We start from the raw sequence: 19,845 nt of genomic DNA, 5'->3' as shown, positions 1-19,845 counted from the left end.
GTTTCAGTCTGTGTGTGTGTCAATGTCTCAGGGGGACGTAATCTTGTCCTGGAAGACAAAGGGTACTTTGGAATAAAAGCCAAAGTCGTTCTCTTTCTGTTCCATCCTGCCAGTGTCGGAGGAGAGTGACAGCTAGGACGTCTTTCTTCTTTCTTCTTCTGCTCCTTCCCGCTCAACCTCCTTGGGGGGAAAGGAGTCTAGTTCTGAATCTAGAAAGGGGGGGGGGGGGGGGGGGGGGCAGCTGGTGAAAATGATTCTAGGTGAAGCGGTGCCATATTCAATCAGTTTCAGTAACTACAGTATATAAACAGACCTGCAAACTGATCATGTTTACAAACCTGTAGGGGTTTGTGGGCATTGTCCCTCAGAAGAAAATCGTTGTCATTTTAATATGTAAACGAAGCACTCAGAGAAGAAAATAAATGGAAAAGACAACCCGTACCCAGTCCCGGCGCCATGGGCGGGCATTAGGGGGCCGGGCCCGCCCACTGAGTCAACTGTGCCCACCCTGGCAAATCTTTTTTTTTTTTTTTTTTTTTTATAACCAAAGTCAACTATCCAAATCTTTAGTCGGGGACAGCCCTAGTGGGCACTGATATCTACAACAATACTACTGAAGCTAGCACGGCACTCTGTGAGAATTCGTTTTCTACCCTCAAGAACGTCTTTACAGAACATCGCCTTAGTATGCTTCATCGACGCAACTAAGGCCAATTTAATTCAGTTGGCATTTGAGAAGGAATTAACAAAAAAGTTCAGGAAGGAGTGGAGGGGCAGTGTTTTAAGAAGATTTCACTCTGTCCCCAAACGCCGCTTGCCTCTCTACTTATGATGGTGAGTAGCCTGTGGAGGAATTTTGTTTGCTTTTTTATGCACCTTATTTTTGTCAGTTCAGTTCAGTTTGTCAGTGAATTCAGAAGTGTTGAATAAATGGAGACTTTTCAAAGATATAGAATAGAATAGAACAGAATAGAATAGAATAGAATAGAAATGTATTATCCTGAGGGAAATTTGACACTGCAAATCACTCAACATTAAATATTTAGACAGAACAAGTCACAAATAAGAATAACAAAACAAATGGCCTAAGAATAGAATAAAATGAAATAGAATAAAAATAGAATAAAATATACAGTAAATAAATACAGTAAAAATATACTGAAGTCTACAGTAGGTGTAATATTGCACATTGCTGTTTAAAAGGTAAAGTCCAGGAAGATGGTAACTGTCACTCTGTGCTCAGTGATGCAGTGAGGCACAGTGATGCACTGATGGCTGTCGGAATGAAGGACTTCCTGTGCCGTTCAGTGCTGCATTTAGGTAGTGTGAGCCTATAACATGCTCCTCCTGTCAGCCAAGTCTGTGTATAATGGGTGGGAGGGGTTTTCCCTGATGGCCTGGAGCTTAGCAAGGCTCCTCCTCTCCGCCACCCTCGCTAGAGTCCAGCTCCACCCCAACCACGCTACTGGCCTTCTTGACCATCTTATCCAGCCTGTTTGTGTCCCCTCCTCTCAGTCCGCTGCCCCAGCAGGTCTGTTATATATATCCGTTCAGTCTGTTTTTGTATAAGTGAAAGTTCTTAAGATAGAGAGAAATTAGATTTTTCAATTGCCTCTCTGCTGTTTAGTTCAGCACCGTGGGCAGCGCCAAGCAAGCCACAGCGCCGCTGTGCCAGCTGAAACGTATAAAAAGGAACCTGTGTTGAAAAACCATTGTGCCCATACAATTACATTTTCATATCATAATATCATAATGCAGAGGCTGAGCCGGTAGAACTGGAAGAGCCGTTGTGTGTCACGCGGTCCGGCCTTGAACTTTCCATAAATGTGTCCATAAATCCATTTTGTTAGATCCAACACTGTCTGAATGTATCTTGTGATTATTATCAATTTCCGACGACAACAAATATTAGCGTTAACGTGATTCGGGACGTGATGTCTGCGCCAAGCTCTATTATTTGTATTTCCTCCACCAAATGTCTCCTCTCAATTGGCTTTTGGAGAAGATATTATTTGAATTTGGGGGCAGCTGTAATCCTGTCTCTCGAGTCCCTGCATTCATCCTTGTCGTCATCACGTCAGTCCGCACCCCCTAACACACCAATGACTCTGCTTGGGGCACTAAATGAATCGCCCTTTAGGCATCATATTTTGAAGATGCTGATTGGCTACATTTAGTTGCTAGGTGCATTTTATGTTGCCATGTGCGTTTTTTTCAACTGGCTGCGTTGCGCACTGACTGGGGCGATGTTTCTAGCGCCCCAGAAGAGAGGAGGGGGATGAACAGGAAGCACAAATAATGATTTATATTTTATATATTACACATTATTGTGCATTTTAAACACAAACATACTTAAAATGACCCCAATCCCATTCAATCTAGTTTGCTGCAGCTCAAATGTATCCCCTTGCCCCACTTGCCTTTTATGTCTCTGTCTGTGTTTTGTGTATTTTGTTTAGTTTAGTTTGTTTTTGTTTTGCTGCCATTTTGGCCAGGTCTTGCTCGAAAAAAGAGATCTTTGATCTCAAGTGACTACCTGGTAAAATAAAGGTTAAATAAATAAATAAAATTAGTAATTATTATTATTATTGTGATTATTATTTTATTTTAATTTTTTTCCCCTTCTTTTTCCGTTTTTCTCCCATCCCAATGTTAGTCATTATGCCAATTCCCAATCCCCTTCCTGGTCGTTTCGCACTCTACCCCCCTACCGTCGGTCTGGGAGGGGCGGAGACTATCACATGCTTCCTCTGACACATGTGTACCCAGCCCACCACTTCTTTTCACCTGGCAGCGTGGACTCTCACTGAGAGAGTGTAACGTGTGCGAAGGTCACACTACCCTCTCTTAGATCCTTCCCTCGCTGTGCAGGCGCCCCCGACCGAACTGTAGGAGTCACTGTCCACAACGATCCAGACCCACCCACCGGCTTCCCTCCCGCTGACTCTGACTCTGACCGGGGGGGGGGGGGGGGGGGGCGGCGCCCTAGCGCCCTCTATGGACCACCAGGGGAACCACCAGAGGAGGGGGGGGGGGGCATCACATCTTGTCATATATATTACAACGACTATGACCATACTGTCTTCATACCTGTATCACTGTACATATTGGTATTACAACTCTGTACATACATCTAATTAGCACTATACCCAGTGGTACTCATTTATATATTATATACCCAGTTTAATCACCTGTACATTGTATATTACTATTGCACTTTACTGTTGCCTTTGCACTCTGGTTGGATGCCACATTTTTTTTCATTGTACTATACTATACTTGTGCTGTATAATGTATACAATACATTTTAAATTATTTAATCTAATCTAATCTAATCACAAGGCCCACAATTCAAAGCAGAGCCCCTGTGTGTTGGAAATCAGCGCTGAGGATTATACAATCAATGCAGGCAGAGACAGATGGAATTGGGTGTTATTGTCACAGGTCGGGCTATGGTTTGGTTTACATTTAGAAGCACTTTCAACAGATAGTAGTGAAATAGCAGCATAGACGCCTACTTGTCTCACTTTTCTGGAATCAGCCTAATGTTCCCCCACCAATCCACAAGCAAGCTATACATCACATTGGAGTGATTATCATTGGCTACTTAAAAAAATCATTGCCGAGATAAATCATTGCAGAGATAAATCACTGTGGCGCTTCATTCCCCAGGCTTTCCTGGTCGTCATTACAAACAGCAACAACATATGCGCAGGTACCGTATTTCAAGGTAATTGGCGAGTTGCAGATGGCAAGTTGAAATTCCACCATATTTCAAGAATGACCATACTGCTTCTTTTACATTTTATGGCTGGTCTCTTAACACATTGTACAGTATAATCAGGTTCCATCGCTGGAAATCGACACGATGTACATCCAACCTTTCAACGTGACATTAGTCATTTGCTGTGAATTCATTGGATCGCTCAACATTATGCAAAACGACCGAATACCACAACTCCATAACACCTCTCCCCTCTGACCCATGGACTACACCATGCCTCTGTCTCACTCTTCCTCATCTAGCCACTCTCTATCTCTCTCTCACTCACTTTATTTCTCACTCTCTCTCTTTCTCTCACACTCAGTCTCTCTTTCTCACACACTCTCTTTCTCACACAGACTCGGCCCAGAGGCAGAGTTAATTTACTGCTGCATATGAGCCGTGAATCTTGCTTTTATGAACCCCATTGTCTCTCTCACCCCATGGGCAGGTGTTAATATATTGCCTGCATGCCCCCTCAATGGGCCCTATTTCATGTGCTCTCTCTCTCTCTCTCTCTCTCTCTCTCTCTCTCTCTCTCTCTCTCTCTCTCTCTCTCTCTCTCTCTCTCTCTCTCTCTCTCTCTCTGTATATATATATATACACACTCACACTCACCCACACACATAAAAATACAAGTACTCATATCGTACATGTTTACACACACACACGCATGCACACACACACACACACAAATAATGCACATACAGGCATACAGTACACACAAATACACCACAGAAGACCACACAGACAGGAAATGTGCACACAAAACCTCAATCTCTCTCTCCCTTCATTCTCCCTCATCTCCCTCCATTTCTCTCTCACCCTTCATTCTCCCTCCTCTCCCTCTCTTCCTCCCCCCCTCTCTCTCCATCTCTCTCCCCCCCCCCTCTCTCTCTATCTCTCTCTACCTCGCTCTCTATCTCCTTCTCTCTCTCTCTCTCTCTCTATCTCTCTCTCTCTCTCTCTCTCTCTCTCTCTCTCTCTCTCTCCCTTCATTCTCCCTCTCTCTCTCTCCCTTCATTCTCCCTCTCTCTCTCCCACTCCCCCCCTCTCTGTCTCTCCCTCTCTCTCTCCCTTCATTGTCCATACTCTCCCTCTCTCTCTCCCCACTCCCCCCCCCCTCTCTCTCTCTCTCTCTCTCTCTCTCTCTCTTCTCTCTCTCTCTCTCTCTCTCTCTCTCTCTCTCTCTCTCTCTCTCTCTCTCTCTCTCTCTTGCTCTCTCTCTCACTCTCTCTCTCCCCCCTCCCTCTCTCTTTCTCTTCACAGCTCCTTAAGGGCTGTAGGGAGTCTGCCACGTACAGTTGATGATGACAAAGTGATGTTATTACATTTGGAGAACCTCACGCCTCGCTTTCTTTGCGCAACAGGAAACAGAAGCATAATGGCGACTTGGCAACGTCACTGTCTGACGGAGTGCATCAATTAAGCTCGCTTGAGGTTTCACTCATTCAAGTGGTCGCGGTATGAAAGGGGATTTGTAAGCCTAGGAATCTGCGGAGGAGTCGTCAGAAGCATTGTTCTGCTGGTGCTGGAGGCAGCATCAATCAAAATCAAATATAGCTCCCGTCGTACGACGAGTGGTGTTTAATGTATCATGCTGCTTCTCTCGTTTTTAGATTTGAACATGTGGCGTTTCACACCCACTCGAGTCTGGGTTGTCATTTGGAAGAATGTCATAGAACACAATCCAGATATATGTATGCTGCTAAGTGAGCTATCAGGCTACTGTATCAGTCTGGACTAAGGGCTTGACTTAAGGAAATCTTAGTCCACTAGGATCTTCATAGGATTGTGCCGCCTATTCAACACAATGTAAAATGGCTTGTCCCATGTTATTGCCCTTTTGCAAATGAATGCAATGATGCTAAATATAGGTGCTTATTAAAGACCAAAGCATATTTGTGAACTTTATTGTTATGCCAGAGAGTTATTTATCAAAAAGCATAAATAAAACGACGATTCAACCCAAAAAGTATTTTGTATTTTTTGACTAGGACCTTAATCGAGTCAATTAAAGGACTAAGAGGGTGCAGCTCTAACCAAAGCATGAGCGGCGGAGAGATCCTGCTCCATTTGTTCACCTGCATTCCAGGAAGTCAGCTGTCCTTTGGAGGACCAACATTTTTATTTTATTTTATTTAACCTTTATTTACCCAGGCAAGCAATTAAGAACAAATTCTTATATACAAAAGCAGCCTGTATATTCATGTAGCATAGGACCAACATTCACATAGCATTGCCTGGAGTGGCCCATATGTCAGCTCTCTGTCTCACTATAACTGAGGACAATTCCTTGCAGCAGATCAGGATGGCAGAGACAGAGCAGATGTCGCTCAGGTCGGAGCAGCTGTCGGACAAGTCCTCGTCCCCGGCCCTGCCGGATGACCTCAGCCTGGACGAGCTCACCGCCTACCAGCTACTGGCCCGGGAGGCTAAGGTGGGTAGAGGAAGGCACGACTGGAGGGGAAGTAGGGTAGGAGAGAGGAAGACAGGTGCACAAGCTAGCATAGCCACACCTCTGGCTGTCGCCACAATGTCTAAAAAAATATTTTTAAAAAAACAGGCAAAATGTGCCAATGCAAGTTCTAGTTGCAGTTCGATTGACACGAAGGTCATATAGTGTTTGAATTGATTGATTGATTGAAAACTTTATTAACAGATTGCAGAATGGGTACAATACAGTACGGCTCAATACACACAATTGTTAAGGGGATGCAAACCAGAGAGAGACTTTAGTTTGTTTACATCAGGGTCCCTCATTTTCAATTCATCATGACATACAGATATAGATATGACATATATTACAGATATACAGTACTGTGTGTAGTGTTTTGATTGGTGTGACTTGTGTGAATAAAGCCCTGTAGCGTCGCCACAGCCTTTCTAACCGACTATTTGAAAGGGATCGTTCTGACATCTCTTGGCACGAGCCACAGCTGTGGCTACATGCATTAGGGCCAGTAGGCTGGTTAGAAGAGGGGAGGGCATGGACATGCGTTATAAATAACATATAAAACCTCCTCGAGATGCACTACTGCTGCTGCTGCTGCTCCATCACTGAGACCAAGAGTTTGTGTTTTCATTTCAGGTGTCAGGGGTGGAAGGAAATGATCTGAGTGACAGATGAGCCTTGTGAGATCACTATTAGTTTACAACCTTTGAGGGGGAGTTTGGGTGACGGGGCCACTGCACGGTGAAGGGATTTCTGATTAAACGCCAAATACGTTTTTTCTTATCCTTTGATCGTGCAGGATATTTACCTCTGCGCATGACAACAATTTACCTGTGCAGACCAGGAATCGCTGTGTGAGGCAGCATTAATATTACCGCTGTACAGACACTCTACCAATCAGAACTAAGACATTAGAATGATTAGCATATTTTTTATGATCCGCTTATATGTCACTATGACATATCATCTACATATCTGCTTTTCACCTGCACAGATGTCCAGAGATGCTGTTTACAACAAATGTGTACACATGTGTAGTGTGTCAATTACATACAGTATGTAAAACATGTCTCAGCTGTGATTGGTCAGTGCATCCGTACGTGGGGGGGGGGGGGGGGGGGTTACTGTATATGATGGCGTCTGCACATGGTGATTCAGGACCTCATTGCGTGCTCTTGGCGTCTGTACAAGACTATTATTGCCACATGTACAATGTAACTTAAAGGGCCACTTCACTGATTTTCTTTTTTGTATCCACTTTTTCTCCCCATTTTGAATTTTTTCTCCCATCCCAATTTCGTATATCCAATTCTTCCCTCCCCTGTCTTGAACGTTGCTAGACTATGCCTCCCACTGGTCGGCTGTAGTGAGGATAGAAGCCTTGCATCATGTGTCCCCTCCGGTACACGAGGAGGCAGCCTGTCGCATCTTTTCACCGCAGCAGCTCGAACTCTCAGTGGCGAGGAGTAACGCGTGGGAGGCTCACGCTGCCGCCGATACTTCCTGTTTCCGCCGCACCGGCGTCACCCAACCGGCCTGTAGGAGTCGCTGTCCACAACGTCCAATCCCCACCCACCGGCTTTCCCACCCTCTAACACTGCCAATTGTGTTAGTATAACGGCCGGCCAAGCCGGTAGCAACGCAGAGAGCTGGGCTCGATACCAGCATCTCCTGCGTTAGTGGCGAGCGCCTTGCCCACTGTGCCACTCAGCCGCCGCCACTTCACTGATTTTCATAGACACTTTAATCCTGTCATTCTGCTGTGACTTGTGAGGAGGACATGTGGTAATCGGACACAAGACTTGCCAACGTGTTCTGTTTCTCGAGAGCTCAGCCACATCAAGAATCTCAGCAAAGAATCTTCAGGAGGTGACGTCACCCGGAGGAGAGCAGACCTCTAGTGAACTGCAGACAGTATTTCAGGAGGTGACGTCACCCGGAGGAGAGCAGACCTCTAGTGAACTGCAGACAGTATTTCAGGAGGTGACGTCACCCGGAGGAGAGCAGACCTCTAGTGAACTGCAGACAGTATTTCAGGAGGTGACGTCACCCGGAGGAGAGCAGACCTCTAGTGAACTGCAGACAGTATTTCAGGAGGTGACGTCACCCGGAGGAGAGCAGACCTCTGGTGAACTGCAGACAGTATTTCAGGAGGTGACGTCACCCGGAGGAGAGCAGACCTCTAGTGAACTGCAGACAGTATTTCCTCAACTATTTTCTACTGCAGTGGACCCAACGGAAAGTTGCAGAAGTAGTTGAAGAAATAATGTCCTTCACTAGACGTCTGCTCTCCTGGGTGACGTCACCTGGTTTCTCGGAATGATAGGATTCAGGTAAAAAATCAGTAAAATGCCACTTTAATCTTCTGTCTGCCAAGAGGAGATGCACTGGCTTTAGCACTTCTACAGTACATAGTTGCATAGCACTAACCCCCAGAAATGGACCTCTCTCAAACCCTGCCCTCTTTTCTTGATCCTCCAATTGTAACAGTTGGGATTCGGAGGATAAAGAAAAGAGGGCAGGGTTTGAGAGAGGTCCATTTCAAAGTACATTTCTAAAGGTGAGAAGGAGACACTGAGGCAAATGCTTGTTGCTAAAACGTACTATCGAAACCTATTTGTGTCAACGTGTGTGTTAACGTTCAACGTCTGTGTCCTTTTTATAACCTTAAATCCTTAGCACTCCTATTATTGTTTATCATCACAATGTTTTTCAAGGTTGTGCTGTGTGTCTTCATACGTTTCTCTCTGTGTATCTCTGGTAAATATCTCCTCTTTCCAAGAACCACCGTCCTCCTCATGAATAACTCTCCTCGGCTCCTACAGTGGGTGGCTCTCATCCCTCTCTCTTTCTCTCACTATCTGTCTCTCCCCCCTCCCTCCCCACTTTTATCTTCCGCGTATCGCATCCTCTTCCTTCTCTCTCTCTGGCCTCTTTATCTCCTCTCCCTAACATGGCTCCTTTCCGCATTATCCTCCCCTGTAATGGGGCAATGCCTCTTGGTGTTATGAAGAGCCAGATGGAACCACAATCAATGTGAACGAACCCACGCTGATTGGAGAGGAGGAGAGGAAGGAGAGGAGAGGAGAGGAGAGGAGAGGAGAGGAGAGGAGAGGAGAGGAGAGGAGAGGAGAGGAGAGGAGAGGAGAGGAGAGGAGAGGAGAGGAGAGGAAAGGAGAGGAAAGGAAAGGAAAGGAAAGGAAAGGAAAGGAAAGGAAAGGAAAGGAAAGGAAAGGAAAGTGTGTGTGTGGTCATGGGAACAGGAGTATGTGTGTGATGGGGTGTGTGGGGAAGAGAGAAGGGGGGGTGAGTGTGTGTGTGTGTGTGTGTGTGTGTGTGTGTGTGTGTGTGTGTGTGTGTGTGTGTGTGTGTGTGTGTGTATGTGTGTATGTGTGTGTGTGTGTGTGTGTGTGTGTATTCAGCAGTAAGGATCATTTTAATTGAGGTACAGCACTATATTGACTGTATCATATCTAACATTAAACTGATAGCAGCAGATTTACGGTGGATAATCCAAAAAATCACATTGGATATCTCAATGGGCCCACAATTGAACAAAACCCCCTGATGTAACCCACAAAGAAGAAAATAAATTAAAGGAAAAATGCTAAATGCAAAACTACATTATGAGAAATGTCCTTACCGTCTTCTCCAGAGTCAGACAAGAAGATAAATACCAACTTCCTCTCTGTGCATTCAGTAGAAAGCTATCCGGCTAGCCTAGCTTAGCACAAATGAATGAAATCAGATACAGACCACTAGCCTAGCAACTCCGGGAGAGATGTTTTTGGCGAACGGCTAGGCTAGTTGGTCCGTATCCGCTTCCATTAATTTGTGCAAAGCTAGGCTAGCATGAGACCGGATACCTTTTCACTGGGCATTTGGTATCTATCTTCTTGTCAGACTCTGGAGAAGACCGTAAGCACATTTCCCATAATGTTGGCGTGTTCCTTTAATATGTAAAAAAGAAAGTTCATCCAGTATATCCAGGATACAAAACAAAACCCTTGGGGTGATGCGAAGGCCTCATATCCGGAGGATGCCCGCAGGACTGCTTTTATTGTGCCAATTTCCTGTTGGCCTTAATCTCAACCAGGAAACACTGTCCCATGGGACTGTGTGGGATGTTAATTGTAGCCTAGATTGCCCCCCCCCCCCCTCTGTTGAGCCAATGAAGAGGAGGTTGTGGCTAACCTCGAGGTATGTTGTCGATGTCGAACATACCTTTCTGCAAATGCATCACCCCCCCCCAGCAATCTTTCATCAAATCAAATCATACCTCCCTTGGTTTGAGTTTCTACCTTTTTATTTTAGGTTCATGGCCGTTATATTGTCACCAGCTATGTCATGCATCCTTGGAGGTACTTCGAGGACCAACATTTATGTAGCCTATCCGGCTGTTTTATATTATGGCATTATTTATATCTTACAAGATCAATACGAAATGTAAACCTTGAAGAAGAGCCATATAAGCCAGGAGAGCCTGTGTATTTACAGTTTAAAAGTCGATCCAGATCACCCTGTGAGCGTGAACGCAATAGATCGCAAGAAAGTACTCTACTGCCTTTTAATATCAATGAATGTAATACTCTAACTTACCATCTTTAGGTAAAAAGTTGAAAATGGTGTTCCTCTGAAAACTGAGACACATGGTTTTATCATCTAAGGTACACAATTAATAAAAAGAAAAATACCAATCCAGTCCAGTCAGAGCTAGAGCTAGAGTGCCAGTTGGTCCTCCAAATTCCCGCATATCAATCTGCGTCATCTAGCATCCCTCTATGGTAGAAAATCCCACACGCTACTCTTGCTAAGCACCGCTTGGATATCCCATTTTACTGAGTTATTTGGAAACCGTGTACTTTCTCTTTAGTCAGCTCTGGTTACCATCTTGCAGGGAAGGGGTAGCACGGACTCCCGCAGCTCGGAGGACGAAGGGGCCCACCTGACCCGGGCCCAGACGGGGCCAGACCGGCCCTGCAGAGCCCTCAGCCCTGGGGCCGAGAAGGGCATCGCTCTGCTGGAGATAGAGGTGGATACCAACCAGCTGTGTACAAGAAGTCCACCTACCCACAGTGCCGGTGAGTCCATCCAGACAAGACTGTGGTCCTCAACATGGAATCTGGGGACACACAGGGGTCCTTCAGGTGGGCGTCTGCAAAATGAGGAACAGTTTAAATTCACAATTATTCTGTTCACTAGAAGTTAACCCAATGAGAGAATGTTTAAGAATGACCATACTGTAGCTGTCTTTCACCTGTCCCCCGTTTCTGTGAGAATTGGGCTGTGACAATAACTTGGATCAAAATTGCTCTGAGGCAGTACATGAGTACCGTTCACAGTGACTCCTCCTCCTCTCCCTTCTCCAGGTGGAGTTTCCAGCAGCAGCAGCAACAACAAGGAGGGGACGAAGGAGGGAGAAGCCGGGGGCCGCCGTCCTCTCTTCCACCCCACAGCAGCCGTTATCCCGGCGCCTCCTCGGAGCAGGGTGCTGAGGACGTCCAGGGGTCTGAGGCTCACCTCCCCTGCCTCCTGGGCCTCCTTCCGCTCCGCGGGAGCCCACGGCACCATGCTCTGCTCACAGGTAGGCAGGGAGACGAGAGGCTTCATCTGTGTAGATGCAGAAGACGACTAAAATAAGGGGGGTCACAGGGGTGACAGTGGCTCAGGTGGTAGAGCGGTCATCTGGTAACCTGAAGGTTGCCGGGTTCAATTCCGACTCCTCTTGGCGGCGTGTGTCGATGTGTCCCTGAGCAAGACACTGAAGCCCTAACTGCTCCCAATGAGCAGGTTGGCACCTTGCATGGTTGCCTCTGCCGTCAGTGTGTGGGAATGTGTGAGTGAATGAGAGGCATTCCTTCAGATGAGACGCTAAACCGAGGTCCTGGCGGAATCTTGGTCGTTAAAGAACCCTGGATGCCTATCGCAAAGAGTAGGGGGTTCCCCGACGTTCCTGGCCAAATTCCCAATCAGGTCTCTGACATCAAGGCCACCTAATCATCCCTTCCCCTTAATTGGCTGATATATATATATCCCTGTCTCCTGAGCCGTTCAGCCATTGTGTGCCTGGTGGGTGCAAGGTTGGGTGCTACATTCTGTGTGTGTGTGTGTGTGCGTGTGCGTGTGCGTGTGCGAGTGCGTGTGTGTGTGTGTGTGTGTCTACGTTTGCTATAATTTATAGTTTGCTAAAAAAAATTACATGGATTTAGGCTAATTATCTTTAGGCTAACCATCCTGATGCAGAAAACACCTATTTTATTAAATTCACAATGACCTCATTCTGCGCCATTGCTTAATGCGCCAGAGGGCGCTAGTACGCCATCGCTTTAATAAATGGGGAGACTGCAAGATTTGCGAGCGCTTAAAATATATCTTATATTATAGCTATGCTGCCCTGTCAAGGCTAACCGCAAAAAAGTCTAAATTGAGTTATGAGTGAAATTGACCTTGTCAATAAATGTTTTATCTTGTGACCAAGTTTCAGATGTTAATGTCGCTCAGTTTTGGAGATATGGGGTTTTAAAAACTGCATTAACTACAAAATCACACTCAAAACCCAGGCAGAACGCAGTAACTTCCAAACAGTGAAAAATGGCTTTAAAGTGTTTTGACTTGCCATCCAAAATGTGTTATAGGTAGATAGATGATAGTACCCAGATTTAACATGTATTAATGAAGTAATCTTTACGCATACAAAAATATGATGTAATTATTTTAATTAACCCCAAAAAAGCAGATACTGCACTCTGCTGCATGACACCTGAATATATTGGAATGATGATGATCCAAATAAAATGGCTAGGTTAAGTTATGAAAGCTGGAGGGAAAACAACATTGTATTTGAAGTTACTGCACTTTGCCTGTACATTACCTGTATAATTATTTAAGGAAATCGTGCAGCAGAGTGGAGTATCTGCTTTGTTGGGGTTAATTAAAATAATTACATCATATTTTTGTATGCTTAAAGATTACTTCATTAATACATGTTAAATCTGGGTACTATCATCTATCTACCTATAACACATTTAGGATGGCAAGTCAAAAAACTTTAAAGCCATTTTTCTCAGTTTCACTGTTTGGAAGTTACTGCGGTCTGCCTTGACAGGGCAGTATGGGTCTAATACACCCGTCGATTGTTAGTGAGTTGCTTCCAGTCAACATGCACAAAACGGATTGAATGAGTATAGTTTAGGTGATTCTTAGTAATCCCAGGAAAAGACGCGATAATAGCCCTTTAGTGGAATACACTAAACACCTCCTGCACTCAACGGTAAACACACACACACAGACAGCCGCGATCGCGGTAGAAAGAAATATCAGATCAATGCAAGATTTTATATATAGAGTCCTTACCTGGTCTCTGATGTAATGCAAAAGAAATAATCCATTTATATATATATACAGTATAGTATACAGTATATGCCACAATATATATATATATATATACTGTATATTGTGGCATGGGGAGATTTTGGCGGGGCAACACAACAACACAGACAAAGTAGTAAGGTGCAAACTAGGGATGTGCATCTCCATCACTGAGGCCGATGCAATGCGCATCTCGATACGTTGTCAACGATACGATACATTAATGATACATTTGAAGCACCGGGCAATGCAATGTGATACGATTCACCCCTGTTGAGATACAGTTCGATTCAATACGATTTGATTCAACAAAATGCGATTCAGGGCGATACGATGCGATTCAACACGATGCAAAATAATGATACAATTCTATGGTATGACATAGGATTTGGTTTTATAAATTATATATGCAGCAAATCATAAATTAACAAAAAGGGATTTACATATTTGGTTCTCTCTACTAGTACTGCGCAAATCATTATGCTGTTTATTTTTTACCTTAAAAAAAACACTTGAACCCTTCACAAACAGGCCTTTTCACAAGTCCTTTGTAGTAGTGTTCTCTGTCTGGCAACATCACCTCCTGGTTTGGGAATAGCACTGCACAAGACCGTAGCAGACTACAAAGAGTGACACGTTCAGCCGAACGCACAATTGGAGGGGGGCTTCCCACCTACAAAGAGTGACACGTTCAGCCGAACGCACAATTGGAGGGGGGCTTCCCACCCTCCAGAACATTTACAACAAGCGGTGCAAGGGGAAGGCTAAGAGAATTATTAAGGACTCGAGCCACCCGAACAACTGCCTCTTTGAACTGCTGCGGTCAGGCAAGCGATACCGGAGTCTTAAGGCGAGCACAGAAAGACTCAGAAGAAGCTTCTATCCCCAGGCCATCAGGCTGTTAAACGAACAATAAACACTATGCAACAACCATCAAATGCACACAGCACACACACCCACACGCACACACTCACTTAAACAAACAACACACTGCAGCACCCACTCTCCACACTTTAGATCACACAAACACACTTTATATTTATTGATAAAGGATTTGCACTACAACTCGTACACCTACTGTAAATTGTACCTAAATTGCACCTTATCCTACTTCTGCCTTGCACTATATAGTATTGTATATTAGTACACTACACAGTATTGTATATTATATGGTAACTCAGTTACGTCTACTCTGCATCGAACATTGTTATGTCTATACTGAACACTGTGACCTCATTTTTTTACTTCTAATTTACATGCTATACTATGTTATTTTATTTCATACTTATCTTGTCTTGCACAGTCTCTGGAGCGTAACAGTAAGAAGCATTTTGTATAAAAGTATTCTGTACTTCTGTATGACAACTATTAAAGAAACTTGAAACTTGTCTCCAGTTTACAGTACACTTCACAGTTAAACAATGTAAGGATGCATTGCCCAGGATTAACAATGTGCAAATACCAATTACCATAGTGCAATGCCCATACTACTGTCTGCCAGGCTGATGTGCTTAACACTCTTTCAGCAGGTAGACTAACTCAGCAGTGAGCAGAAAGCAGTGGTGTGATTTCTATATGAACAATAAAAAATAGCCTTTCACAAACAGGTCTTTCATAACTGCTTACAATTGTAAGGAAGACATTTAAACTATTATTGGCAGTCATAGGCTGCTGTAAACTAAACACCACTCTCACGGACATAACACCTCACTGAGTGATTTAACTCATACTGTATGTCTTACTTTCAGGTTTTTCCAATAGCGTTTGTTATTGATTTGGAACAGGTAGACTTGTTAGCCATCGGAGCGTGAAAAAAAGCTTCTATATGTTGCTCACCAGTCTTGCTGCCGCTGGCCGGGTTAGCTTCAGCTGAATCCGGGGAGGAGGGGAGGAGGGGGAGGCAGTCGCAAACGTAGAATCCACACCATGTCGCCTCTTTATGTGAGTCGCTAAGTTCGTCATACTACTTGTGTACTTTATAGGGGCACGGCATCGTTCGCAAAATGCTTGCGATTTGTCAAGTTGTCCGTCTTTCTTGAAATATCCGAGGTATTGCCAAACATTTGATTTGTATGTAGTGTACTTTTCGGTGCGCTGTGTCTCTTTCTCCTCGACTTCCCTGTTTGTTGATAACTGTGACGTGGCTCTCGCCTTCTGTAGTAGCGAATCAAAGATAGTCTCTGCTGAGTGCTGACAGAAGTGGATGAGAGGAAATTATATGAATGAATCGGGTTTTACCGATGCAATGACACTACAATAGTATCGCGAGTTCAACCTGAATTGTAGCAGATGCGCACTTTTTCCACCGGTGCACTCGCATTTTTAATGTTTATGCTGGTGCACCCATGCGAATCGGTGAATCTTAACATCACTAGTGCAAACACATTCCACAGAGGGGTGCTTTATTGTGTAGACTAAGGTTAGGGGAGAAGAGAGCTGAGTTGACCCCTACCAGAAAGGGTGGCTGCCTGGGCCGTGGTGAAGAGGTGCGGCTGGTCCAGGCAGCAGGGAAGAGAGGTTGTCCTCCCGGTGGTCGTCAGGCTTAGAGGGGTGGCCAGTCAGTTCTATCAGTCTAGGAACTAAGCATTTAGAGGTGAGTCCTGCTTTCTAGACTAACCCTTTTCTGGCTGTGAGAAGCCTCTCTTTATGTGGGTGCTGATGAGGCTTGATGAGCTCCGGGTGTTGGGAATTGGCTACCAGCTGTAGGTGGTAATTGCCATGCTGCCTGTTCCTCCCAGACCTATGTGGCTCTATGACCTGGTGAATCCCTCATCACGATATGTATATATATTATTATATTATTATATATATATATATATTATATATATATATATATATATATATATATATATAAGAAAAATTATAATCTTAAAAAACTGTTTAATAATCATGAAAACCGTGAAACTATGATATTTCCTCAATAATCGTACCATCAGAATCCCATATCATGACAACCCTGTGGCAACCTGTCACCCGCTGCACCACCCACCACCACACATCAACCCTCAACCTGTGGGAAGCACTGGAGTTGAAATGACAAATAAACTGTTGATTATTTTGTGAGGTGTAGGCTGGAGGAAGTCATTTATATTGTATAAAGACAGGTTGATGGTAGATTTGTGATAGGAGCGCAGTGTGTAATGCTTATCTGAATGAGAAATGGCTTGGTCACTCTGTGATAAGAGATAGTGAACGATGAAGGTAAGATTGTGAAAATTGGTTTGCAACTCAATTTCAATTTATGATCCGCAAGATATGGTCAAAACAATGTACTTTTTGTAATATTTTGCAAATGAGAGATGAGTTCTGACAATACCCTTCTTTTTTCTCTTTCCCTCCACCCCTCCACTCCGTTTACAGTACCCGTCCCACAGTGACTCATCCCTGGCCACGGGCAGCTCTGAGGGCAGCCTCCAGACCACCCTGGAGGAAGGACTGAGCTTCAGCGTCTCTCCCCCACAGAACCTGGAGCTGCCCTCATCCATTGCTGCTCCCTCGCCCCTGCTGTGCCCTCTACCGCTGTCCGAGGACGGCACCGCCATCTGCCCCCCGGGCCAGACCCTGAGACCCAGGCCCACTCCCTCGTCCGCCCTGACTCTCCAGTCCACCAGGGGCCACCAGCGGAGCCAGAGCAGCGGCCGTGGGAGCACCAGTCCGGGCTACACCCGTGACGACTCCATCGACCCCTCAGACGAGGACCAGGGCATCGTGATCGGCTCGTCCGTCGGCGGCTGCGGCTCCAGCCGGGCGGGCAACAGTGAACACTTGTCGGAGACGCTGAGCAGCCTGTCGCTGACCTCGCTGCTGTCACCCAGCTCCCTGGTGCCGCCCGGAGGGGCTGTGAAGAAATGCAACAGCATGGGCAACCTGGACCAAGGGGGGACGCTGCTATCGTCCCGGGGCAGGGAAGGACGTAGGGAGATCCTGGGCCTGGAGCTGATGGACCCCCAGGGCATCTTGGCTAACCCCTGGGTAGGGGTGATGGGGGACCAGAGGGGAGAAGGAGGAGGAGGCAGCGGAGGAGGGGGAGGAGGAGGAGGAGGAGGAGGAGGAGGAGGAGGAGGAGGAGGCGGAAGGGGGGATGAGGAGGAGGGCTTGAAGGGGAATAGCTCAAGCCAAATGACGGTCGGGCCCTGTCAGAAAAACAGATGAAACCCACAGTGCCCTCCTATCTTTGTTTCTCCATTCCTTGGATCTAAACCCACTGCTGTCCCTCACTATCTCTCTCACTCTTTCTCTGCCCTCTGCAGCCAGAGAGAAGTTTGATGACACATGATGTCCTGTATTCCAAAACCAAACCACCACCTGCCGTCCTGCTTAACTTTTGTAACCATAACCCAGTCCTACTACTGTATGCTACGGAGTGGTCCAGTTCTACTGTATGCTACCTAGGGGAGCAGTCTAGTTCTACTGTATGCTACCTAGAGGAGTGGTCCAGTTCTACTGTATGCTACCTAGGGGAGCAGTCTAGTTCTACTGTATGCTACCTAGAGGAGTGGTCCAGTTCTACTGTATGCTACCTAGGGGAGTGGTCCAGTTCTACTGTATGCTACCTAGGGGAGTGGCCCACGCATGATCTGTCGTTGAGGATTACAAGTGGTCCATTGAGTTGGTGGCCCAGGGGCCTTATACCCTTTTGTGGGCAGTAATCCGAGAGAGGAGACCTGGACAGGTCCTATGATATCAGGGAGATAACACAGGAGCAGAGATAAAGTAGCTTAAAAAATAAAAATAAAAGCGCAAGGACACGTCGTGTTCCTTCCTGTTGCTTTCCCGCTCCCTGCATCACTCCTCGCGTTCACCGAAGTTGACAATGCAAAATAGACGTATCTGAAACCTGAAATAGCTACTCATGCCAACAGAGACCATTTGGTTTGTTTATGTCTCGGAGGCAGCTGAGAAGGCAGGTTGGGGAGGAGGTACAGAGAGACGGAGGAAATATATCAAGGCGGAAGGAAGGAAGGTTGGAAGGATAGGGAGGGAGGAGGCAGGTAGTTTGTTTGGTTGGGCGGGCAGAAAGCGGATCTAATGTCCATCTGTTCTGGCAGACGGAGACAACAGGTCCTACTTGCTCTGGCACGGGAGCTTCTGCTGTGTTTTGGGTAAAATGTGAGGTGGAGGAGAGTTCAGGAGTGTGTGTACATGTGTGTGTACATGTGTGTGTTTGTCTGTGTGTGTGTGTGTGTGTGTGTGTGTGTGTGTGTGTGTGTGTGTGTGTGTGTGTGTGTGTGTGTGTGTGTGTGTGTGTGTGTGTGTGTGTGTGTGTGTGTGTGTGTGTGTGTGTGTGTGTGTGTGTGTGTGTGTGTGCGTGCGTGCGTGCGTACGTGTATGTGCATCCGTGTGTGCATGTGTGTGTGTGTTCGTCCTTACGTCTGTGTGTGTGCGTGCGTGACTGTGAGGACATGGCCTCAGGTAGCTAAGGTACATCGCTCCCTGGCTTCCTCACACCCATTTCCCTTTGATAAGAGGAGATAAGTGGTGACTGATCAACGCCGGTCATCCGTGTCAACTTTGTTTTGAGTGGCAACAGAATACAGAAGGGAAAGCAACATGTTGCGGAGGTCTCAGCATTGCATGCAGTGATATGTGACATTGGTTCTTCTTACTTTCTTGTTGCATTCCTCAAACAGCTGCTCAACTAGAAAGACGAGGGGTGCGCAGGAAAGCGGGGGCAGCTGGATGGAGGAGGAACTCTTGTGGGAAAAGGGGGCAGCCCGGTTTGTCCCCTCAGCTCACAGCATCAATAATGTTAATTCAAAGAGGGATACATGTTTAAATGAAACGTCAAGCACACTTTCTGTGACATCACATCCTCTCACCATGCTTTATGATTTGGGATAGATGAACCATGTGGCCTCTGAGTAGATGGCAACTTTTGATGATTGACTGCATGATGGAATTGCATTTAACCAAGATTTTTAACTGTATTCAGACGTGTATCAAGATGTCAATGTTGAATGATTACCATGTGATTTTTATTCCACTATTTTTGTAGAAAAGAGAATAGGCGGGTGGAAGTGTTGCTGTTATTTTGTCTCCTATATCACAATTTGTCTAAATTATTGTCTAAAACTCTTTTGTGTGCCAGTGGCTTCCAGTTTTATAAGATGGGGTGAAGGAATACAAAAAAAACTTTTTTAAGGTGTGGAGAGAGAGAGTGAAGAAAACAAAAACCAAGCAAAAAATTCTAACAAAACTCTGTGGCGCTGAAGTGATAGTTCCCTCGGGCACACTTAACTTTGGGAATATTGGTTCCTCT

At 45.6% G+C, this 19,845-nt stretch overlaps 1 protein-coding gene across 1 annotated transcript in view; it reads left to right on the top strand.

Moving 5' to 3' along the window:
• The window catches only part of LOC311240583 (voltage-dependent T-type calcium channel subunit alpha-1I-like), a gene marked incomplete at its 3' end in the record, with an annotated part of 344,683 nt that extends 326,821 nt beyond the window's left edge, over positions 1-17,862 (top strand). The window contains 5 exon segments of the mRNA XM_084329158.1: positions 6,066-6,203; positions 11,116-11,299; positions 11,588-11,802; positions 16,947-17,598; positions 17,837-17,862. Of these exon segments, the coding sequence (XP_084185284.1) occupies positions 6,066-6,203; positions 11,116-11,299; positions 11,588-11,802; positions 16,947-17,598; positions 17,837-17,862 (1,215 nt within the window).
• Positions 17,863-19,845: the final 1,983 nt, after the last annotated feature.

This window comes from Notolepis coatsorum, assembly GCF_963971535.1.
Source record: "Notolepis coatsorum genome assembly, chromosome: 14".
Lineage (NCBI taxonomy): Eukaryota > Metazoa > Chordata > Actinopteri > Aulopiformes > Paralepididae > Notolepis > Notolepis coatsorum.
The sequence above is the reverse complement of the archived record's forward strand: the minus strand, read 5'-3'. Positions and strand labels throughout refer to the sequence as shown.